At 51.9% G+C, this 21,825-nt stretch overlaps 1 protein-coding gene across 2 annotated transcripts in view; it reads right to left on the bottom strand.

Annotated features, from left to right (window-relative positions):
- The window catches only part of Col17a1 (collagen type XVII alpha 1 chain), a 37,412-nt gene that overhangs the window by 12,919 nt on the left and 2,668 nt on the right, over positions 1–21,825 (bottom strand). For both annotated transcript variants that reach the window (XM_075975117.1, XM_075975118.1), the window contains exons 3-31: positions 20,676–20,780; positions 19,446–19,577; positions 18,463–18,510; positions 17,504–17,539; positions 16,546–16,593; positions 15,877–16,020; positions 15,479–15,637; positions 14,471–14,542; positions 13,103–13,174; positions 12,344–12,412; positions 11,221–11,382; positions 10,778–10,858; positions 10,247–10,291; positions 9,197–9,430; positions 8,425–8,640; positions 8,172–8,201; positions 7,801–7,827; positions 6,928–6,954; positions 6,752–6,814; positions 6,115–6,219; positions 5,272–5,334; positions 4,663–4,698; positions 4,460–4,513; positions 4,191–4,226; positions 3,686–3,721; positions 3,128–3,190; positions 2,178–2,213; positions 1,849–1,920; positions 648–674 (exon numbers count right to left, since the gene is read on the bottom strand). In XM_075975117.1, coding sequence (XP_075831232.1) covers positions 648–674; positions 1,849–1,920; positions 2,178–2,213; positions 3,128–3,190; positions 3,686–3,721; positions 4,191–4,226; positions 4,460–4,513; positions 4,663–4,698; positions 5,272–5,334; positions 6,115–6,219; positions 6,752–6,814; positions 6,928–6,954; positions 7,801–7,827; positions 8,172–8,201; positions 8,425–8,640; positions 9,197–9,430; positions 10,247–10,291; positions 10,778–10,858; positions 11,221–11,382; positions 12,344–12,412; positions 13,103–13,174; positions 14,471–14,542; positions 15,479–15,637; positions 15,877–16,020; positions 16,546–16,593; positions 17,504–17,539; positions 18,463–18,510; positions 19,446–19,577; positions 20,676–20,780 — 2,298 coding nt within the window. The remainder of the gene's footprint in view (positions 1–647; positions 675–1,848; positions 1,921–2,177; positions 2,214–3,127; positions 3,191–3,685; positions 3,722–4,190; positions 4,227–4,459; positions 4,514–4,662; positions 4,699–5,271; positions 5,335–6,114; positions 6,220–6,751; positions 6,815–6,927; positions 6,955–7,800; positions 7,828–8,171; positions 8,202–8,424; positions 8,641–9,196; positions 9,431–10,246; positions 10,292–10,777; positions 10,859–11,220; positions 11,383–12,343; positions 12,413–13,102; positions 13,175–14,470; positions 14,543–15,478; positions 15,638–15,876; positions 16,021–16,545; positions 16,594–17,503; positions 17,540–18,462; positions 18,511–19,445; positions 19,578–20,675; positions 20,781–21,825) is intronic.

The following is a 21,825-nucleotide window of genomic DNA, read 5'->3' on the forward strand; positions in this document are numbered from 1 at the left end:
GACTCAGGTCTTGCCTTGAGTCACCCGGAGTGAGAGTGAGGGCCTCTCACCCAGAGCCCTGTCTGTGTCTGGGCAATGGAGGCACAGCAGGCATGGGTTGAAGCAGGCATAAGCTCTGGGGGATCCGACCCCCTGGGTTGCAAAGCTGCCACTGTCCCTCTCCCTGTCTAGGGCAGGACCTGTCCAGAGCAGCAGCAGCTGAGGGCCTTTGGGTAGCCTGGACTCGATTTCTCTGTGAATCTTTGCCCAGTTGCCTTTAGAAAATTAGGGCCTGGGCGTGTTGAAGATAATAAAAACCAAGCAGGTTTTACAGCAGGGGCTTTACCACAGCCATCTTCCCCGAGAGAACCCCAGGAGCCAGTGCTAACAGAATTCCTGGCCAGCAGGGTCCTTGAGGCTTGGGTCTTCTCCTGGGCATTCCTGCACCAGATGGGGCCAGAACCCAGCATGAACAGGATCTGACATCGCTGACACCAGAAAGCCGTCTAGATTGTTCTGTGTGTGCTTTTCTCTTATGGTGCTTCTCAGAACTCACTATGACAAAACCTGAGCCTGTGGTGCTGGAGTTGTGAGTGGGAGCCAGGCTCACGTGACTAAAGTGTCTGGCCTGGGAGGAGGTGGTAGCTGGGAGGGACTGCATGACTCACCCTGAGGTCCTTGGGGTCCTGTGAGACCTGCAGAAAAGAAGACATAGAACAGAGAGTTGAAGGGTTAGGAGTGTCCTCAAGGAGTCACAGCCTTGCCCGCAGCCAAAGGGGACAGAGGACACGGGAGGACAAGCCTCACAGTGGTATAATCCAGACTCCTCGTCACTTGGCAGAGAGCAACTCTGTGAGTTTTGCTGTGAAATGCTCCTAAGCCAGCAGTTCTCAACCTTCCTAACGCTGCATCCCTTTAACACAGCTCCTCATGCTGTGCTGACCCCAACCGCTGCTACTTCATAACTGTAATTTTACTACTGTTATGAGTCGTCATGTAAATATCTGATATAAGCCCCTTTGGGTTCATAGATCGTTTCAGGAATACAGAGAGCCAGGAACCTAGAAAGCTGCACACACACACACACACACACATACACACACACGCGTGCGCGTGCATGCGCATGCACACCACCATCCCCTCCATTACAGTTCACCTAGGTACCAGCCAAGAAGTCAGGGGTCCTGTGTTTTCAGAGCCTGGGGAAATGGTTGCCTTGCCTACTTCTGATTTGCTCTTCCCACAGACCCGAGAATCCTGCTGTCTGACCCTCAGTGGAGATACTAAGAAGGCTTCTCCTCTCGATTGGTAGATACTGGTGAAGGCCTAGGCACAGCCCCAGGAGAGGAGACAGGGAAAAGCTTGGGCAAGATATGAGGATGAGTTCAAGTCTGCAATTTTTTGTTTGCTTGTTTTTTGTATTTTGAGACAGGGTTTCTATGTGTAACAGTTCTGGTTGTCCTGGAACTTGTTTTGTAGATCAGGCTTCCCTTGAACTCACAGAGATCCGCCTGCCTCTACCTTCCGAGTGCTGGGATTAAAGGTGTGCACCACCACTGCCTGGCTGCTCAAGTCTGCAACTTTAAGCACACCCTCGTCCCTTCCTAGAGCCCCCAGCATTCATCTGCTAGTCTCTCTTTTCCAAATGTCCAGACCCAGTGACTGATGCTGGGCCCACATCAGTCAGCATAACTTGCTGTTAGAGTCTTCCGCTGTGCTGTGGAGGGCGACGGGATAAGGCTTATGCACACACGCGACGAAGCACCCGTGAGCCTTCCTCATCCTCGAGAGTGCACATACACACCTGAGCATGCCTGAGTTGCACGCACTCACTCAAAAGACTGTGGCTTCCGTTTCCTATCCCATTACCTGGCTTTCCTGGGTCTCCAGAGGGTCCTGGTGGGCCTCGGGTTCCAGGCATCCCTGTTAGGCCTTGCTCACCTGCAGAGAGCATGAGAAATGGAAATGCTTTTCCCTCAGGAAAGCACCTGAGTCAGCGGGTTTTCCTGAGTAACATGCTGGCAGATAGGCAGGAGGAGGCATGGTGACCAAGACTGTGTTCATCTCCACATGGTGCATGCCTCGCCTCTTTGTTATTAGGATGGAGGGCCCAGCTATGCATGTGGGGGTGAAGGAAGGGCAGGGAGGGGCAGACATGGGTGGCTGGTGAGACTGAAGACCACTGAGCAGGGACTAACCTCTGGGGCCTTGCTGTCCATCAGGGCCAGAAGGACCTGGTAAAGCAGAAAAGCAAAGTCTGTCAGGCACTCTTGCGGGTAGTTCTGCGACCCTCTCTCTCCTGTCCCAGTAAGCCTGGAGCGCGTGGTCTCCTAGCTGGAAGGCTTATGCAGCTCTCACTATGGCTGTCAATCTCAGAAGCTTTGTTGTGGGGTACGCCGGGCACAGCCTCCTCCTCACAGCATTCCCCTGCTGGGACACCCTGTCCCCATTATCTGGGGTCCTTTAGGCCCTTTCCACCTCTGCTCTAAGCATAGTTCTAACCGCTGACCTCCCAAAGTGGAGCTCTCTGGGACTGGTCTCACTAGCCACACCTCTGTCTCCTCAGCAGGGATAGTTTTCCAAAGTGGCCACAATGAAATGCTTCCTAAATGTTTAGGAACATCTGAAATGTCACTTCCTTTGTCCTCCATAATCTCTTCTCTGATTGTATCCTCGTTCTCTGTGCCTCTCACAGTCCGTGTCACCCATCACAAGCTTTGTGGTAACGTGAGGGGGCGAGCTGTGCCCCTTGCTAGTAGTTTACTTGTCCTGTGGACAGTAAGCGCTTACTAATGTCTCCTTAAGTGAATGGAGGTGTGAGGGCCACATCCTCGTTGGTAGGGCTTGAGTTTCCCTGGGACTCAAGCCTGGGGCCAGGCTTCCTGGTGCTTCCCTCTCCTGGCATAGACACCTCAGTAATGGCTAGTCAAAAGGTGGTGGTCTGGATCTGGCTTTGACACTACCCCTGAAGTGGGCTACTGGGGGTTCACCAAACTTCGGCCCCTGTCAGTTCTTAGCAGACAGAAAATCACCAGGAAGGAAGGACCTTGCTTATTCCAGAGGGGGGAGAAATTCCCAGAAAACTGTGTCTAGAGAGTCCAGGAGGGTGTCCGGCTCAAAACTGTCAGCCGTCTTTGTGGACACTTACCCATTGCGCCTTTGGCTCCGGGCTCACCCACGGCTCCAGGCAAACCTCGCATGCCAGGTTCCCCTGCAAAGGACAAAGGAGCTGCTGCCGGAGGCTAAGCTATGCATGTTTCCACCGTTGGTAGAATGCGTATGCCTGCTTCTCCTCTGGAGGAGGAGCTGACAGAGGCACCCTCTGCCTTGATGCCACGGTCAGGACCCCTATCCCCTCCACCCCATGGGCAGCAGGCTCGTGTATAAGTCTGATATCCCTGGAAACAGCACACTACCCTTCGTGGTGAAACATTATGACTTCCGTGCAGTGGGCAGGGGGTGGGCAGCTGAGAGGGTGGGTGGGGCACTCTTTGTGCTGCTTTGGGAATTGATTCTTAGTTTTCCCAGTCAGATTTCCAAAGAACCTAAGACAGGTATAACGTCTGCACCAAACAGACACGGATCGAGGCGGATGGATTCCATCTGGGTTCATGCTCAACCCCCATCTTTTTGTATTTGTCCCACTTCTGGTGACTGCTAGATCTTAACAGATTGTGAATGAGTTAAATTCCTGGGTCGGACTGACCTGTGAGGCCTCTGGGTCCTTTCTCACCCTGGTCACCTAAACAAATGTGGGGATGGGAGAAGAACTGTTAGCTGAAAGCGACGGAAGCCATCTTCCCCCATGACTGGGGCCCTGTGAGGCAGCTGCAGCAGGACGCTGGGGAAGTCCCTGCACTGACGGAGCTGTAGGAGCCACCCACCCTCCATCCACCATCCTCCCTCCATCCATCCACCAACTGGTTCCCCCACAACCTCTGCTGTGGACACACATAGGTGTCCTGGGCACAAGGAGGACAAGACCAGAGGGCAGACACCTGGCAATGTGCCGCCTCACTACCGTGGAGAGCACCCAACCCTGCCTATGTGATGTGGGCACTGTTTCCCCCTTTGTGCCTCAGTTTCCCTTTCTGAGGAGAAGAACGAACTCTCAGCTCCCTCTCATCCCCAGGGCCCAGAAGCCAGAGTCATGTGTGCTCTTGGAGTCTGGGTGTCTGGGAGCAGAGTGAGCAGCGGTGGGAACAGTATACCTTTGGTGCCTGGTGGTCCCATAAGTCCTTTGTCACCTGCAAGGGAAACAGATACCTTGGTGGCGAAGTTCGTGTGGGGATGGCCAGGAAGGGTCAGTGTCTGACTCTGATGACAGTTTCCCGTCCATCTTGGTTTCACCTCCCCTTCTTTCACTTTGTAGCTGGTGGGTCACGTCCATCAGATCTCTCTGAGCCCTGAACCCCGACTTCTCTCTTGAATGAGAGATCTCTACAGAGTCCTTTGACTCCCTGCCCCTCCCCCAGCTTACCTTTGACACCAGGGAGTCCCACTTCACCTCGGAGTCCTTGGGGACCCACAGAGCCTGCCCACCAGAGGAAAACAGACAATTAGGTGAGTGTCCCATCTTTGCAAGGGATGGGCACACATGTATACTTGTGCGTGCACACACAGATGCACAGCCCTTTCTTTACCACAGAAGCAGAGGATTTTCACAAGAAGCAGCACACTTACCTGGGGGTCCCTGGGGACCAGGAGAGCCATTGGGACCTGAGAAACAGGGGAGAGACAATCAGAAAGCCAAGGACTGGCTGGGACAACTTACTCTAGTGTCAAGGGCAGGTGAAGTATGAGGAGCTCATTCTAAGGGCCTTGGGGGTCCTTGCTAGGACAGTACACCAGAGGGTTCGGTGCTGACCCTAGTATCATGTCCTCCCTTTAGGGGAGGCCAGAGCTTGGCAGGGTCAAAGACCTTTGCTTCTCCTAAGATCCTGAGGGCAGATCTGAGGCGAAGAGAAGAGGCCGCAGCTGGCCATCAAGCCCTTGCTGCATTTTGTGTGTGTATCTGGGTCCCAGTCAGCAGGACATTGTCTGGTTTCTGGGCCCTGGTATAATCTGTCCAGTTGCTTAGACACCACTTAATGTGGCCACTGAACAGAAACAGAAATGTGTCCCAAGCTCCACTATAAAGTCAGAATCATAGTCCAGAGTCTTGACACTCAGAAGTCCCCTTTGGAAGAAAACTTTGTGGCCATCCTGTACAAATCTGGGGCTGCCAAGCAGCACTCTTGGGGAGCCCAGGACCTGTTCCTCTGCTTGCTTGGGGTGGTCTTTCTGACATACCTCTGGGACCCACAGAACCTGGGACACCCGGGAGGCCCCGAGGGCCTTGTTCTCCAGCAATCCCTGAGGAGAGATAGAAGAAACTTGTTGAGAAAGCCCCAACCCCCAGTTTGGCAGTCAGGTTTGGAAGCAAGATTTTCCACTCTGCCAATGAGCTGGGGACCATTTGGTACTTGTGTGAGGCCACTCCTCAGTCACAATCTTCATTTCCCGCCCAGAGAGGTCTCGCACATAGATAGCACTCAACAAATACTGGCTCATCCTAAGGGCCATGTGGGTCTTTGCCAGGACTGCACGTTAGAGGATCCAGCAGTGACTTTACTTGAGAATGTGGCTCTGAAAGCTTCCCTTCAGTGTTCTGGCACCAAACAACTCCTGGTGCCCTTCTCAGTTTCCCCATAAAGTCAACCTCATGGTTAAGGAGCTGAGTTCCAAACCTCCACAGCCCTCTGAGGTGCTAGGCTTCCGACTCAGGTCTTCTGCCTTTGGCCCTGCTGGGTCTCGGCCCTCAGAGGCCAGGGAGCTTCACCTTCAGCCATACCTGGCTGTGCTCCCGGCTCTGCTGCCTGCCCTCTGTTCTCTGCCTTGACCTGGCTCCGCTCCTCACCCTCTCTGGAAAGGTCACATCCCTGAGACCTCTTTCTCTGGTTAAGTCCCCAGACCACAGCCTGTTTCTTAGCCTGGCCATATTCCATTGTTAGTGATGTCTCCACAGGGTTTAGTACAGAGCTTCTCCACCGTCCACCTCTGCAGGTGCTTGGCCCATGCCGCCCCAAAGCGTACAGAAGGAAGGAAGGAAGGAAGGATGCAGCTAGTCCTCTAGGCGAAGGCGTCACCTCTTACCTCGGTCCCCTTTCTCTCCAGACCCAGGAGGCCCAGGTTCACCACGAGGTCCCATGGGGCCTTCTAGTCCTCTCTGGCCTATGGGTCCTTCCATGCCAGGATCTCCTAAAGATGGACATGGTCAGCCTCACATGTTAGAATTCCATGCCAGGGCCACGGACAGCCCCTCCACAGCCGAGGGATGGCCCAGAGCCTCTTCCAGGCCTCTGCTGTTTGTCTTGCCCTGCAGCCTCGCTCAACCCAGGACCAGAGTAACCCAGTGAGTACATAAAATCCCCCTGCCTTTGTCCCGAATCTGTAAGCAGCTCCTCAGGAGTAGAAGCCATCTTTATGTGGGCTTTGCCCTGTTGCCCCGCATGGCTTGCTGCCTGAGGCCCCCCTTCTGCCTCTTTAGCCTCCAGCTTCCTTATCTACCCAGTGATCTTTGAACTTGCTGTTGGGGCCTTGGCTTTGGCTGCCCCCTCTACTCAGAAGGTGTCCTTAAGTCTTATGTCGGCCACAGCCTCTATCTCTTCAAATTTCCTATTTAACTTCCCGTCTTTCTCTGTTGTGGTCATTGTTGTCTTCTAAAACAAAATCTCCTTAATACTTTAAAAAAGGGCGAAGAGGAAAGAAACGACTAGAAAAGGGCTCTTACCAATGCTGCCCTTTTGTCCCTTTGGTCCTTCTGGGCCTGGGTGGCCTAGGGGCCCAGAAATACCTGCGGATATATAAGAAGACCCCAGTGTGTATTTCCTCCAGAGTTGGCAGCTACAACTGAGCTTACCCAACCCAACCAACATGAGAGGTGTGTAATCACTGCAGATTACCCACCTGGCAATCCAGGGAGGCCTCGGTCTCCTGTAGGGATGAAAGAAAAGGACACATCAGATGGAGAACGTGGCCTGGTCCCCTAAGGAGCTGCTAGAAGGTTCAGTTGGGCCTTCCAGGGAGGAAGTGCATCCAGTTACATTCAGATTGTTGCTAAACCCACAAATACATTTTTCCATCATTAGGCTCTGTGAGTTGCTTGGGACATAATTAGAGTGGAAATACAGTGTTCTCCTGAGTTCTGCGGTATGCGGAAGTCCTGTATGTCACCTGACTCATCAGGCTGGGGCTCCAGAACCACCAGCTCCCATCCTAAACAGGATCAGGACGGGTGTCGAATTGTAAATCTTGGAAGATGGACTTAGGGATCCGGTGTGTGTGTGTGTGTGTGTGTGTGTGTGTGCTGGCTGAGGTTGGAAGAGTGTGGGAACCATGAAGGAGCTACACAGGGGAGAAGGGCAGGCAAATGGAGGAACCCACTTCCTGCCTGGGGTCTCTTATATATTCGAGTGAGTTAGAACAGAGCCAAGGATGGAGGTGGGCCTTTCTTAGGGAAGGTAACCCTGGGTGCAGGATCCCTTGGTGTGATGAAGACGGAAGGTTCCTGGGCCCCTTCATCCACTTAATCAGAGGCTCTGGGAGGGGCCAGGGTCTTTATGTAGTTCCTTCCCACTCTATACGTGACAAAATGCTCAGTGATGTGATTCAGGGAAAGCTGCTTTGGGTCCAGCAAGGGGCAACAGGACAGGCAGGCTTCTCCTCAGGCAGGTGCGGACTACTGCTTATTAAAAGGCCTTTCTCAGCCTGAGGGTTTTCCTGCTTGCTTTAACGGCGCCCTCCCCAGGGCTTAAGGTAAACTGTCTTTGGAATAGTTACCTTTAGGGCCTTGACTTCCCATGTCACCTAAAACCAGAAAGACAGACACTGTGAGATGGTATATTAACCAAGAGCTGCTTTCTCATCCGTGTTTCACAGTCATTTCCAACATGGGAACCACAAATCACAGTGAGAAGACGGGGCCCTGTTAGGGCCCTCGGGGCAGACCGCTAGGCTTCTCCTGGACAGTGCCCAGGCTCCCAACCCTGCTGTGATGTCTGACTGGAAAGTTAACTCCCAGCTTCCTGACAGACAGGTGTTATCTGCATTCTCCCATTTGCACAAAGAGAAAAGGATTCCAGTCCAGGGGAATCATGCCTCCCCTGCAGATATGAGGGCAAGGGAAAGTTTGGGTCACCCCACTCCAATACCTTTTGGACCAGGGTTTCCTCTGAGATTTCCTACAAAAAAGAACAGACCTCGAGTCAGTCATTCACACATACACCACCACCACCACCACCCAAACGAAAGTGGGGATCCCAGCCCAGCTCCATCTTGTCTCTTAGGGTGATGGAGGATAGGATGGGAGGAGAAGAGAGGCCTAGGTGTGTTCCCGGGACAGGCGTAAGGCCACCCAGGCCCCCAGTTCTGGGCTGGCTGGCCTTGTTTCTGGCCTGCTCTCACCGTTTTCCTGTTCTTTCATCAGCTTGTCCCTCACGAAGAGCCAGATCACCTCCTGGCTACGGCCATCCAGCTCAGCTTTGCCTACTCCAGGTCCCAGGCCGGGCGCCTCACTCAGAAGGCGGTCCTTGCTACTTCTCTCCACCTTGTCTTCAGAATATTGCACCCTGATCTTCTCCAGCTCGTCCACCCGGGCTTTGAGCTTCCTCACCTCCTCCGCTATGATGGACACAGGAGGACCGTCTGTGAGGACTGGGTCTGCCTCTTGCCCTGGGGCCCTGGGCTGGGGAAGGGGCTTCTGCACACTTCGGGGCACACAATTCAGGAATACTCAAGCAGAGATAATCCTGTGGCCAATAGGAGCTAACATCTTCCTGAGCTTCCGGAAGCCTGGCTCTGTCACTACCCAAGCTGAATACAAGGCTGGCTCTCTTTCCTCTGGGAGGTGGAGAGAGAGAAACAGGGAAAAGGAGGTAGATGCTCAGGAAAGATAAAGGTTGAAAGGACCCTGAGGCAGTGAGGCCCTGAAGGCCACCAGTGCAAGAGCCTAGGGAGGAGCCAGGACCTTAGATTCCCAGTGTCCTCTTAGTGACCCTGAGACTTGGACCAGATGCCTCCAGGGGCTGTTTCCTCTTTGTTGGAAAACAGCCTTTGCCTGGCTTAGTGAACTCCAGCTCCTGGGCCCTAACGCTCAGGGCTGCTTGCAGTTTCCTAACTCTAAGAAGGGGGAGGAGGGCTGGGGACTTCGTTCAGGCTCTAGGCCCTTGGCACCTACCCAGAGCGATGAGGCCGAAGAGCAGACCCAGCAACAGCAGCCAGGTAAGCAGCAGGCCCAGCAGCCACTTCCACCAGCTGCAACAGGAGCCGCAGGGGCACCAGGCAGGCGCAGCTCCCCATGTTCCTCCGCCACCGGTGCCACCGCCGCCACCCCCACCACCACCATGTACAGCGCCTCCACCGCTGCCTTTGCCTCCACCACCGCCGCCGCCTCGGTCATAGCTGTGGTTTTCTGTGGAAAAAATAGGGAGGATGAGTTAAATTCAGGAGGCTTCTGTCTGTCTCCCTTCAAAATTGGTGACGTCACGTGGGTCGGTTCTGGAGGGTTTGAGTTTGTGTGAGGCTTTTCATGAGCATAGAGATACAACTGAAAAGGAAGTCTGAAAACCCAGGATTTGGCTATGTGACTCTTGGCAAGGGTTTTTATAAAATGAGGTCAAACTGCTTTGTAAAACAGTTAAATGAGATTCTTAAGGAGTGGAGGCCGCAGACCCCAGTGCGGGCTTTAAAACATCTTCATTGTTAGGGGTGTTGCATGCATGCATGTACGATGCCTACCTCTGATTAGGCCTAAACCCCCATCTCGGGTCACTAAGCCTCACTTGACACAGCTCACCTTTGGTGATTCTCACTTATTACCAAAACCTAAAATTATATTTTAAAGGTAAGGGCTAGCAGTTGTCTTGGAGGTGGGAACTTCATGCACTTCTTTCACAAGGCGAGGGAGGAGGGGAGGAAAGGGGCGGAGGGCTGGAGCGGTCACGGGATGACCTTCCTAGGCCTGTCCTATTGTGCCTGCCCTGGTGGGAGACTCTGGGCCTCAGGGAGCATGGCGGCTGGCCTTTAGGAGCGGGGGGGGCCCTGGAGCATCATCTTTGTGACCCCAGCCTGTCACTCCCATTTTCCATCTTTCTCCCATTTGAGCCTGTAGGAAACCAGATCTGGGTAGCTCATGTGTGCACAGGCTCCCGGCAAGGGCCACCTCTGTCCCTCTAACTGTGGCCAACCTCGTGGATCTTTCACAGCAGGGTCCCCCAATCTTACTCACCTACTGAGGTGACCTTGCTCTTTGTGGACGCAGCATTTAGGTCTCCTAAAAGTACAAACACAAGTTGGGAGTTGGACTTGAGGACGGGAAAAGCACACAAGTACACATACATGTATTCCCACACACATGCAACCACACGTGTGAATCCCCACACACATGTGCACACATACATGTATTCCCACACACATGCAACCACACACACAGCACCCCCACAATGCACCCTCCACACATGAACCCACACATTGTACCCCCACATGCACCCACACACGTTCACCCACACACATGTTCACCCACACACATGTGCACCCATACACACACGAACACACACACACACACACACACACACACACACACACACACTTCCACATAAAAGCTGCGACCTCCCACCCAGCAAGTCTGAGGAGGGCTGGATTCTATGTTCCTAACACATTCTTGGGGCTGCCAGTGGACTGTGAGCGTTGTGGTCCCAGAAGACGGAGAAATGAGGTGTGGCTTTATTTCACTAGGTGGGCAGGGTCGGATTTCTCTTACCATTTATATCTGCCTTTAGGCAGGTGTCAGCCACGTATGCAGCCTGCTTTTCTTTTTTCAGGGTGTCCTCTGAAAAAGAAGCTGTGCGCAGAACCAGTGATAACCTGGTCTAACTCCCCACCCCCTGCCTGTCTCTTCACTCTCCCTGCCTGCTCGTATCTCCTCCATCCTGGGAAGATCCAAGTTAGCCTGATAGGAAGCTAGTCAGGTGTTGCTGGGCTAATCTCCTTCTCTGGGGGTGTGACTAGACTCCCACTGTGCACAGACTCCCGTGTTTTCCTAGCTTATCTGCATTCAAGGCAGGTCCAGGCAGGTATTTTTCATCAAAATGGAATCCCGGTGGCTTATGACTAACTCGCTGGCCTCCAACCGCTTTGTGAGAGCCTTGGGCCTCCTGTACAGTCTGCCCTTCTGAAGCCCACGGCACCCGAGCTCTGACTTACTTGAAGAGATGCTGGCAGGGGAGGCAGTGAAGACCTTCCCACTGTCCTTGGTCATGATCAAGAGCTCCATCTCCTTCTTGGCAGGTACGTTGTCTTTCTCCAGAATCAGGAACTTGCAGTCTTTATGCAGGAGGTCATCACTCTGGACACTGGTGGTGCAGGCTGTAGAGGAAAGCCATGGGTGAGGGGGAAGGGAAGGATGCCAAGGAGGAAGGAAAGAGGGCTCCCCAGTGTGTTGGGGGGCTCCTCTTTTAGACTGCAGTGCTGTGAAGTACCTTGGGGACCGGCTAGGTCTGGCCATCAAGAGGTTGGGACAATGATGGATGTATTGGGGATTGGTCTATGGGGCCACCTCTCTTTCTGAAGACACAGGGTCTTCATTGACCTTGCCAAGGTCTCTTTCATCAGCCAGGCCCTTCCTTAACTACAATAATAGACTGGTTTTACCATCCTGGGGAGGCTTTTTCTGACCGCCCCCCTAAAGCTCTGCCCTCTCATCCACGGGCCCCAGGTCTACCACATCGCTTGCTTGCTTAGGAATCATGTCCTTTTCTGTCATTGTCTGGTGTACTTTGTCTTTGCGATTGTTACTCGCTGCTCCATCGGCACTGTCTTGCTCTCACTACGACACTACACGACTCTGCCCTCTCTTGTCACCTGGAAAACCAAACTGCCTGTCTGATACTTAATGGGCACTTGGTAACGTTTTATTTTAAATGAATGAATTGCTGACTGGAAGGAGACACAGCAGGACCTAAGCACTGGAGGAAATAGCTCATTGCATGGGGTGAACCCATAGAGTCTATAGGAAGCAGCTTCGGAGGGGCTCCCAGCTTCTCAGAGATCCCAGGTAACAGACAGCCAAGAGTTTACAGTAAGTATGGTGGCTGGAATATAACAGCAGGCAGGTGTGTGTGTGTGGGGGGTGGAACTTCCTGCTCCAGGGAGGAAGATCAAGCCAGCTCATCCCTGCAGAAACATCCTGAGACCTTCAAGAGGAGCTGTGTTTGTGGATCTCAGAACACCCATGCATGGGTTGAGATCTTTCCCAGGACACCGTGTGTCGTAATGGCGCCTCTCCCATGTGCCAACCGGGGCCCTAGATGTTGGTAATAGCACTCACTAGCAGAGGTGGACACACCGGTGCTGGTGACAGTGGGGGGCTGCGGTACATTTTTCTTCACACCATATGCTGCAAGAGAGAAAGCGCCAATGAGTTGGGCTAATGTGGTACGGTGGCGTGGGAGCGGTCTGATCAGCTGAGAGAAAGCATTGAAATCAATTCTCTCCAGCGGGGTGTGGTGGGGTGGCTTAATTTGCTGTGTCTTTTCCTAGTTCGTAAGCCCACTTCCTTCAGGAAGTCCTCTTTGGCCTCACTCTTCACTTAATCCCTGCTGTTTTACAGGATTGTTATAGCTTCCCGTGGGTTGGGCGTTCTACTCCAGCTAAGGAGTAGGCAGGTTGAAAGCAGGAGCCGAGCATCACCGCGATCCCTTCTCCTGCTCTACCCCCCAGGTCTGCACAGGCGCAATGGCCTGGGCGGAACAACATAAAAGCAACCATGGAGCTTTATCTGAAGTGGCAGTGGCTGAAAAAGATTGACTAATGAGCTAGAGAGACCACCTGACCAGCTGGGATGAGAGACACACGGGAATGAGATGTCTCAGGGTGGACTTGCTGACTTTACAGGCTCCCCTGTATAGTCAACTCATAGCAAAGACAGTAAGGGATGAGGGTTGACATCGTAGGCTGCGGGGGTCTGGTTTACTGGTGGGAAAGTTCTTTTGGTCCTTTTAACTCTCTGTGAAAAGGTGTGTCGTGAGTTGTAGCATCTAAGGGGTGCCCATTCCCAGTTCCTGAGCCCCACACGTGGGCTACCAACCTGTGGAAGTGGTGGTTGTGCCGTGGGCTAGGACAGAAGAGCTGGGGGCCAGATTGTTCTGCATGCCAAACACTGGGAGGGAAACCGAGAACGGGTGAGAGTCGTGAGTGGGATGATGCCCTTGAGATGCTGCAAGCATCCTGAAGCTGCTGGATCATTTCCCAGAAAACTGCTTTTACCAGGGGCATGCTCTTAGAAACATGGTCATCTTCCACCAGAATAAACTTTATCTATGGTTGTTTCAGAGTAAGGGCCATGTGACTAAATAGCAGTACATCACACAGGGCTGAAAAACACTACCGCCTCCCCTGAAAATCCTGTCCCTGTTGCCCTCTAGGCTAGTAGCAGGTTCGCTGTGCGGGGACCAGATGCAGACACACTGAGCCCAGAAGCACGAACACAGCACGTTTCTCCCTTTCTTTTGAACTCTTTCCTCTGACTCTAACAAACACATAAACTCCCTGGTCTCCCCTCCCTTTGAGGAAGCATATCTTCTCCAAGCCATATGCTGCAGGAGAGAAAGCACCAATGAGCTGGGCCAGCATGCGAAGATGGGTTCCACGGCTCGGGAGCCCTTTGATCAGCTGGACACAGGAAATCAACTCTCTCCAGCAGTGGGGGTGGAGGGCTTAATTTCCTGTTAGTTTCCTACTTCCTCGACCCACTTCCTTCAGGAAGTCCTCTCTGACCTCGCTCTTCACTTAATCCCTGCTGTTTTACAGGATCCTTATTGCTTCCCGTGGGTTGGGCTCTGCTCTGACTAAGGGGTTGGCAGGTTGAAGGCAGGAGCCGAGCATCACCACATCCCTTCCCCTGCTCTAACCCTGAGGTCTGCGCCAACACAGTGGCCTGGGTGGCAAAACATAAAATAACCACTGAGCTCTGTTTGAAGTGGTTTATTTGAAGATCCCCTTTTGAGACAGCACACCTCTGTGCAACCCTGGAACTCACCACAGATCAGTATGGTCTCGAACCCAGAGAGCTACCCGTCTCTGCCTCTGGAGTTCTGGGGTTAAAGGTGTGCACCTGCTAAATCCTTGCCCCAATTTTGACTCCTATAGGCTTGATTGTTGACTTAACTGTCAACTGGACATAGCCTAGGATCATCTGGGAAGGATTGTCTACCTTGAGCTGGCCTACTGACATGTCTGTGGGGGATTGGTCTGATTGCCTTACTGGTGTGACTCCCAGAGCCTATGGGAAAACTTTGGTTCCTGGTGATCCCATGCCCTTTTCTGCCCCCTGCAGGCGCTTCACACTCATGATGAACAAACGTCCGTGCAGATAGAATGCTCTCTCAGGCAATAGAAAAATAAATAATTTCCAAAATAGTATAAGAGGAAGAGGTGTCGAGGTGGCGGCACTGACCTGAGGAGCAGCTGCTGAGTCCAGGGAGCAGCGTGGGGGAGCACGACGCCATGTTATTCGGCACTCCAAAGACTACAGCGGGGAAAGAGAAGACAGTTGACGGCAAGGCTCAGGCAAGGCGGACGCTCACATGCTGTGCATACACCAGAACAAATGCTGGGAGCTGGCTCCAGCATTCTGTTACATTATTATCTGGGATAGCTAGACCCAGAGTAGAAAGTGGGTCCAGTTAAAGGTTCTCTTCTTAGTGGCCCCATCTTATAGAGTGGGATCTCTAAAAATTATTTGAATGGTTCAAGGGTCCCCCAATCAAATAACACTCATTGATATGTGGTGTCCGTATCTACTTTTAGTGTTCTTTGTATTTCTTCTGATACTAAGTCTTATATGTTCATTCTATAAAAAAAAAAATACCTTCTGGGTTAAATTGAAATGAACAATGTTCCAGTGGGAAATGCTTTGGACATCTGGCCTTAAAAAAACAAAAACAAAAACAAAACCTTCCCAGGAGGCCCTGGGGACGGCACCCTGATGGGGGAGAGTCTTCTGTTTTGTGTTAATTTCATTGGTTAAATAAAGAGACTGCCTTGGCCCTTTAATAGGACAGAAAATTAGGTAGGCGGAGTAGACAGAACAGAATGCTGGGAGAAAGAAGCCGAGTCAGTGAGTCGCCATGATTCTCCCACTCCAGACAGAGGCAGGTTAAGATCTTTCCTGGTAAGCCACCTTGTGGTGTTACACAGAATATTAGAAATGGGTTAAAGAAAGATGTGAGAATTAGCCAGTAAAAGGCTGGAACTAATGGGCCAGGCAGTGTTTAAAAGAATACAGTTTCTGTGTAATTATTCTGGGGCTAAGCTAGACAGTGGCAGGAAGCTGCCCACCACTCCATACTACAGCGCCCACCGAGGGAGCTCTTCAGTGACAGAGTAGAGCTGCAGCGGTCCCCATTGGTCCCCACTGGTCCCCATTCTGGGAGGGAGAAGCCAGGTGCAGCCCACACCTTACCCGATCCTGTTGAGTAGGCGTTGGTGTTGAGGAGGGAGGAGCTCTGGGCTGTCATGTTGTTATGATAGGTCCCCATGGAGGACCCTGCGGGCAAGGTGGACGACCACATGTGGGAGGGGAGGTTGGTGTCCAGTACTGTCGCATCATAGGTTCCTGATACTGGAAAGAGAAACACACGTGTACTTCACCATGAGAGGGAGGGACACTCCTGCTGGGGGATTTAGCTGGGTACCACATCCTCAGAAGACAGCCGAGCAGGCGGATTAGAGTGTTCCGCTCAGACATTCACAGTGTGGAAGAGCAGACACTCGGTGCTTTCCCGACTCTGGTAAATCTGAAGAGGCACATCTTTCACACTGTTCCCAACTCCCGGTGACAGCCTGGGCTGTGGCGCTTACCTGAGTGGGAGCTCGCGGTCACCGTTTTGGTTTCTACGGTGCCTTTCTTGGGGATGGGGAGCGTGTTGGAGGTGTTCCTGGTGGGACTTGCGCTTGCAGATCGGCTCCCCTTAAGCAAACGCTTGACTTCATCCAGCTCTGTCCCTGCGAAGAACCCCAGACTTTCCCATCAGGCCCTGGACCCTTTCCTAAGTCCAAAGTTCAGGGAAGGAATGCCGATGGCATTCTGATATCAGAGAAGTTGGTATCTGCCCCGTAAGTGGAGACATTTCCCATTAGCTTTGCAGTTTTTGAATTTTGACAATTTGTAGCTCCTATGAACCTGCCAGTTTGCGGCTGGGACAGCCTCATAAGTACAGGGCTTCACACACACAACTCAGAATCCTTGGAGGTATTTCCTCGCCAGACTCATTGGGGTGACTGTGCCTGGAAGACACTGTCATCTGGGATAGGGCTGTTAGAGGGCTAGGCTCTTTTAAGAAACTAGCTTGACAATTGGCTTTCCCCTGAATATCGTGTCTTGGGCGACCTGGTATGCCTGCAGTGTCGAAAGGGATTCGGGGGAGCACACGTTATCCCCTAACTCCTCGGCTCTGCGGTTCCTCTGCTTCTGATTTACTCTGAGACTTTCCTGGGTGCTGTCATTGAAGTAGGACAGTGACCACTTACATCTGGTGGATGGTGACGCACTCTGCAGTCGAACCCGAATTTCGCTCTCTGTACAAGAGGAGAAAAGAGAAGGAGAGGCTATGGATGAAGGAGTCTGCATCACCATCCTGCACCCCGAGTTCTGAAAAGAGTGTGACTCATTGGGCTACTTTGTGTGGCTACAGAAGGGATGTCCTCTCTGCCATAGCACTTGCCAGCTGACTCCTAGATACCTGAGACTTCACAAACCCCAGGCTGAGCGAGGAAGCCCTGCTTGTCACCACCCACCTCACTGTTGCCAGCATCTTTCTGCCTCCGAGAGCCCCCGAGATGGGGACAAGAGAACTCGAAAACCTCTGGTGTTCACTTTGTCATCTAACAGGAAGTCGGTAAGATGGCAGTGTAGAGCTAGCTTCAGCTAGGGAGTGGGAGACTTTTAACTCTTGTCCTAAAGCTGCAGGTGGCTGGTACAGCTCCCGGTGACACACAGTGGGAGCCTAGCCTGGTCACGAAGAACACCACACAGAGCCTGCGGAGGACTCTGCCTTCAGTGCAGCCTGACCAAGGCTCCCACGTTGCACAGGCCTCTGCTGGGGGGGCTTTCCTAGAGTCTTTCTCTCCTCTGTCTTTCTAGATGACAAGTTTAAAGAACTATCCCTTGCAATAATTTGTCAAAGAAGGGCTTTTGCTTGTCTTGATTTACGAAGGAATCAGAGCACATCTAGGAGACCAGCTGTGAAGACAGATGTGGCACCCGTATCCCTCAATTGCCACTGTTTGGTTCCTGCCCATGGAGCTTTGTGGGTCGTTCTCAGATGCCCACTCCTATGCTCACAGAGTTGTCTGAGACTCTGCAGTGCTCCAGGCTCCTCAAGATGAGGCTCTTCCAATTTCGCTTCTGTGCTCTGCTTCCTGGCTACAGGTTGACAAGTACTAGTTGCTCAGAGTGAATTGAACTGGATTCAGTGATAGTACTCACCTCGCGTTTGGCTTCGTCCTCTGGTTGCAGAAGATGCTGAGGAAAAGAGAAAAGTAACCTCAGGCACAGACTTGATATGCTGAATATTTTTGAACTTGGTGATATTTTCACAGTGTCTAAATCCAGATATATATATATATATATATATATATATATATATATATATATATATATATATTTAACTGTATAGAAGATGCTAAATAAATGATGCCTAGAGGCTGAAGGGCAAATAATGTTCTTGCAACTCCTTTATGCAGTTTAGTTGAGCAAGTGTTGAGTTAGCTGATGCTTAGAGCATTGTGTCGGAGGTGTGTGTGTATGTGTGTATGTGTGATGCATTCGGACAAGTGGAAACACTGTCAAATGGACCAAAAAGACTGCTAAATCTTTAAGTTTATTAAAGCCTACCTTGGCTTTCCCAACATAAGCAAATAAGAAAATTATAATCATTATGTAACCACTGGTCCTAACCTCACTTCATTTGTACATTGAGATTCTAAGAATACAGACCAAAGACTTAAGGTCAAGAGAAACACTTAAGGTCAAGTGAACACACAGCTCAGTGTGGCACAGGTGTTCTGCGTGGCCCTTGGGAGGGAGCTGTAGAGAGACGTCCAGCATTTGAACATTGTGACTGGTGCTCCTCCTTGGTGGCAGGTCTCTGTGAAGACCGTGGAAAGAAGAATCCCTACAGCTGTTGCTTGGCCTTAGGGGCGCATGTGTCCTGGCATGAACCGTGTACACAGCTTACCATCTTAGCAGCGTCATGAGCAAATGCTGACGACATAAGTTAATAAACTGGCAAGGATGCATCAGGGTGAATGGGAAGCAAGTCAACAGGAGCCAAACTCTGAGAAGAAACCATTTTCTCCTGGTATCCCCTGACCAACATCCATCATTCAGGCATTTCCCTAGCGCCCTGTTAGAGCATTTCGCCAGCAAATAAGGAGACGACTTACCGAGTTCCTTCCGTGGGTACTCAGGGGAGGAGTTGCCGCTGGAGCTACCTGGAGAGCAGATAGGACACTTAGTACAAAAGGCTGCTTACCTCCACAAGGCTTCCTATGGGACAGGGGTGCCAGCTACTATGTCCCATAGCTGGAGGTGTTTCAGGAGGCAATGGGTCGTTCTTGTAGCAGAATTCACCCAAGCAGGGCCCTTCCTCCTGCTTGCCTGTCCCAACTGTTGGCATAACTTTGCTCCCTGTCTGCATTTGGAACCCCAGGGGCACAGCTGTTTCCAGGTTCTTACATTTCACATCGGTGGCAAAGTCTGCCAATTCTGTCTCTTTTATCTCGCACTTCCCAGCCCCCTTTCACTTCTAGAAGCTAGTCGTAGCCCAGATTTCTCTCTTCTCAACCATTGAAGATTTCCTTTTAAACCATCACTTGTCCATGGCTTTCTGGGCCTCAAATATGATTACCTGTTTGCCTCAAAAACCTCTGTGTGTTCTTATATGGAGACTAAAATCTAAGCCTAGTACAGAATCTGGGCCTCCCAATCCCTCTTTAGCCCTGGACCATCCGTGTCTTGTCCTTCCATCTATGAGTATAATCACAATGCCAAGGCCAAGCACCATCTTCATGGAGTCATCCTTGATTTCCTCAGTGGAAAGTAGGAACCTCCTTCTACTCGGTATTACCGCTTCTTCCTGTCACCTTAGGTCGTCTATAGACTATAGGGCCCCTGAAGACAAGATCCGTAAGGCATTTCGCGTAGCGTAAAACACAGTAGCATGCTAATTGGAAAGTGATTAAGTGAATAAAAAACGAATGAGTGAGATAAATGAATGCAAGGCTATTCCAATAATGCGATCAGTAAGAGCAGCCATGCAGTGAGGAGGAAGATGGGTGGAGTGTGGACACAAGAGAAGCCAAGAAGCCAATGTGCTGAGGATGAGTGGCATTACACCAGGAAGAGAGTCGCTCTCTTTTGCAGATACCTTCGTAAGTTCCATGGCGGGTCATGTGAGTTTTCCTCTCAAAGGTGGAGCCTGGAGAGTTGGGCAGGGTGGAGGCCGGCGAGTGAGCTCTCCTGTAGCTGGAGGTGGAAGCGTTGCCCCGGATGCTCCCGCCTGACGTGGGGAAGCAGTGTAAGTGTTAGTGGCACCACCTCACCAGAGATGCTTCCTCAACATCCACACACGGTTCTATCAGCCAAATAATCTCCAGGCTACTAAGTGAGGACCCTGAGAGAGGGGCCAGGGGACCCCAGGGGACACAGGAGAAGGAAGGCAGGGTTGCTGCTCCTGCCTTTTCGGGCAGACACTGAGAGGTAAGGATGCCCTCAGACACAGAGTGCGTGGGGGTTGTAAGGATGCTTAGAGTTTTCTTGAGGACTTGATGCTGGACCACTGACTCCTGCTCAGAGGGACGAGGGCAGGCTCTCCTGAGTGTTAGGTTTCCTTTTTATTTCCCCTGCCACCTCTTAATGGCTTCCAGAGTTGGTTATGTGGTTTGTTTGTTTGTTTTGTCATACTTTTGCTGGGTTTTGTTTTCATGTGGAAGATGGCCTCACAGGGAGCGAGAGGGTCACAGTGGGTGCTTACCCAGCAGAACACTGCAGCTCGGAGCTGCGTGTCATTAGGGCCGTGGTTCTCAGCCTTTCTAGTGCCGAGACCCTTTAATACAGTTCTTCATGTTGTGATGACCCCAACATAATATTATTCTCATTGCCACTTCATAACTATAATTTGCTACTGTCATGAATTATCACATAGATATCTGATAGGCAGGATATCTAATATGTAAACCCTGTGAAAGGGTCATTCAGTCTCTAGAGGGGTCGTGACCCACAGGTTGAGAACTACATTCGAGTTTCTCAGCAGAGCAAATCAGACTTCACCTTTCACTCCTTGTTAGTCCGACTGTAAACCTCAAACACACACAGCTGTATGATGTAGCTGAGGTAGAGGGACTCAATGGGGGAGAGACAACCTCCTTCGCAGGCTTCCTAACTGGTGAGTGTCACCTGCCCTGGAGACTTAGTGAAAATCGAATCCATTTGCTGTAGGTGTCCAATCCCTCCCTTGTCATTTGGGTGACTCTTGGGGCATGTGGAATGAACGACAGAGAGGGCAATGGTCCCCCTCATGCAATGACTGCAGACGGTGGATTTCCACTGTTTCTCTTCTCTGCTTATCAACCTGACCCTCAGGCCAGACTCCACTTACTTGAGTTGATGTAGCCGCTGCTGCCATGAGTCAGACTTTGTTTCTCTAGCCGACTTCCTCCACCGAGAGAGCCTGTCTTAGCGTATCCATTGCTGGTGCTCCCTTCTGTCAAAGCAGGTGACAGTCTCAAGGTGGAGCCTGTCCAGAGGGTCTCCTCATCCTCTGCTCTGTGGAGCCTTCCCAGCCCCCCTTCTCGTCAGGCTCCCGCTGGTTGGGATGCCTTGCCTACCACGCTCCAAATTCTAAGCGGCCCTTTCCCCATTCCTCATTTTCAGTACAGAGGTCTGGAAAGACTGTCCTGCTTGATGTGAACGAGAGCTTTCTGGTGGAGCACGGAAAGTTATCCCGGAGGCAAAACAGACCAGACAGACCAGGCCGCTGAGTGACGCGAAGCCCCGCCCCCATCTCAAATGGAAGTTGGGACCCAGACTCAGCAGCCGTGAGAGGTGCTGAGAGGATGAGGGGTGGCTCTGGGTTCCACTTAACTTGTTTCTGTCACCCTGCTGTGGCCACGGATGGGTGGGTTCTCCCCACCCCAGAGCCCACGTGGGTTTGGCCACGGATGATTTGGTTCTCCCCACCCCACAGCCCACGTGGGCTCAGGGGTAGTGTTGGGATTTCTGTTGTTAGAATCCACCAGGAAGATTAGAATCCACTTAAGAGCTCCCGAACAAAAGTGGACTGAAGTCAAATGCTCAGGGAGTATAGGATTCCCCATATTTTACTGACTATACTAGCAAATCCATAAAGACAGACGCAGACACCGTTCCCGGCAGATGGAGTTCCTAGGGGCCAGGGGGAGCAGAGGGGAGTGGGGCGTAACTGCCAAGACACAAGGGGGTTTATTGCAGGGAGTGATGGGAATATCCTCAAATTATAAGGAAACACACAGTTGCTGCGCACTTCCGCAGCAAATCACATGACTCGGACTGGTAGTGGTGTATAATCCAACATCAGCCTAACTGCTAGCAAAGGCTATCTCCCAAGCCAGGTGGTGGTGGCGCAGGCCTCCAGCACTAGGGCTGCAGAGGCAGGTGCATCTCTGTGAGTTCAAGGCCAGCCTGGTCAATAGACAGAATTAGTTCCAGGATAGCTAGGGCCACACAGAGAAATCCTGTCTCAATCCCCTCCCCCCACCGACACAAGAATA

This window comes from Microtus pennsylvanicus, chromosome 5 (assembly GCF_037038515.1).
Source record: "Microtus pennsylvanicus isolate mMicPen1 chromosome 5, mMicPen1.hap1, whole genome shotgun sequence".
In the NCBI taxonomy this organism is placed as follows: Eukaryota; Metazoa; Chordata; class Mammalia; order Rodentia; family Cricetidae; genus Microtus; species Microtus pennsylvanicus.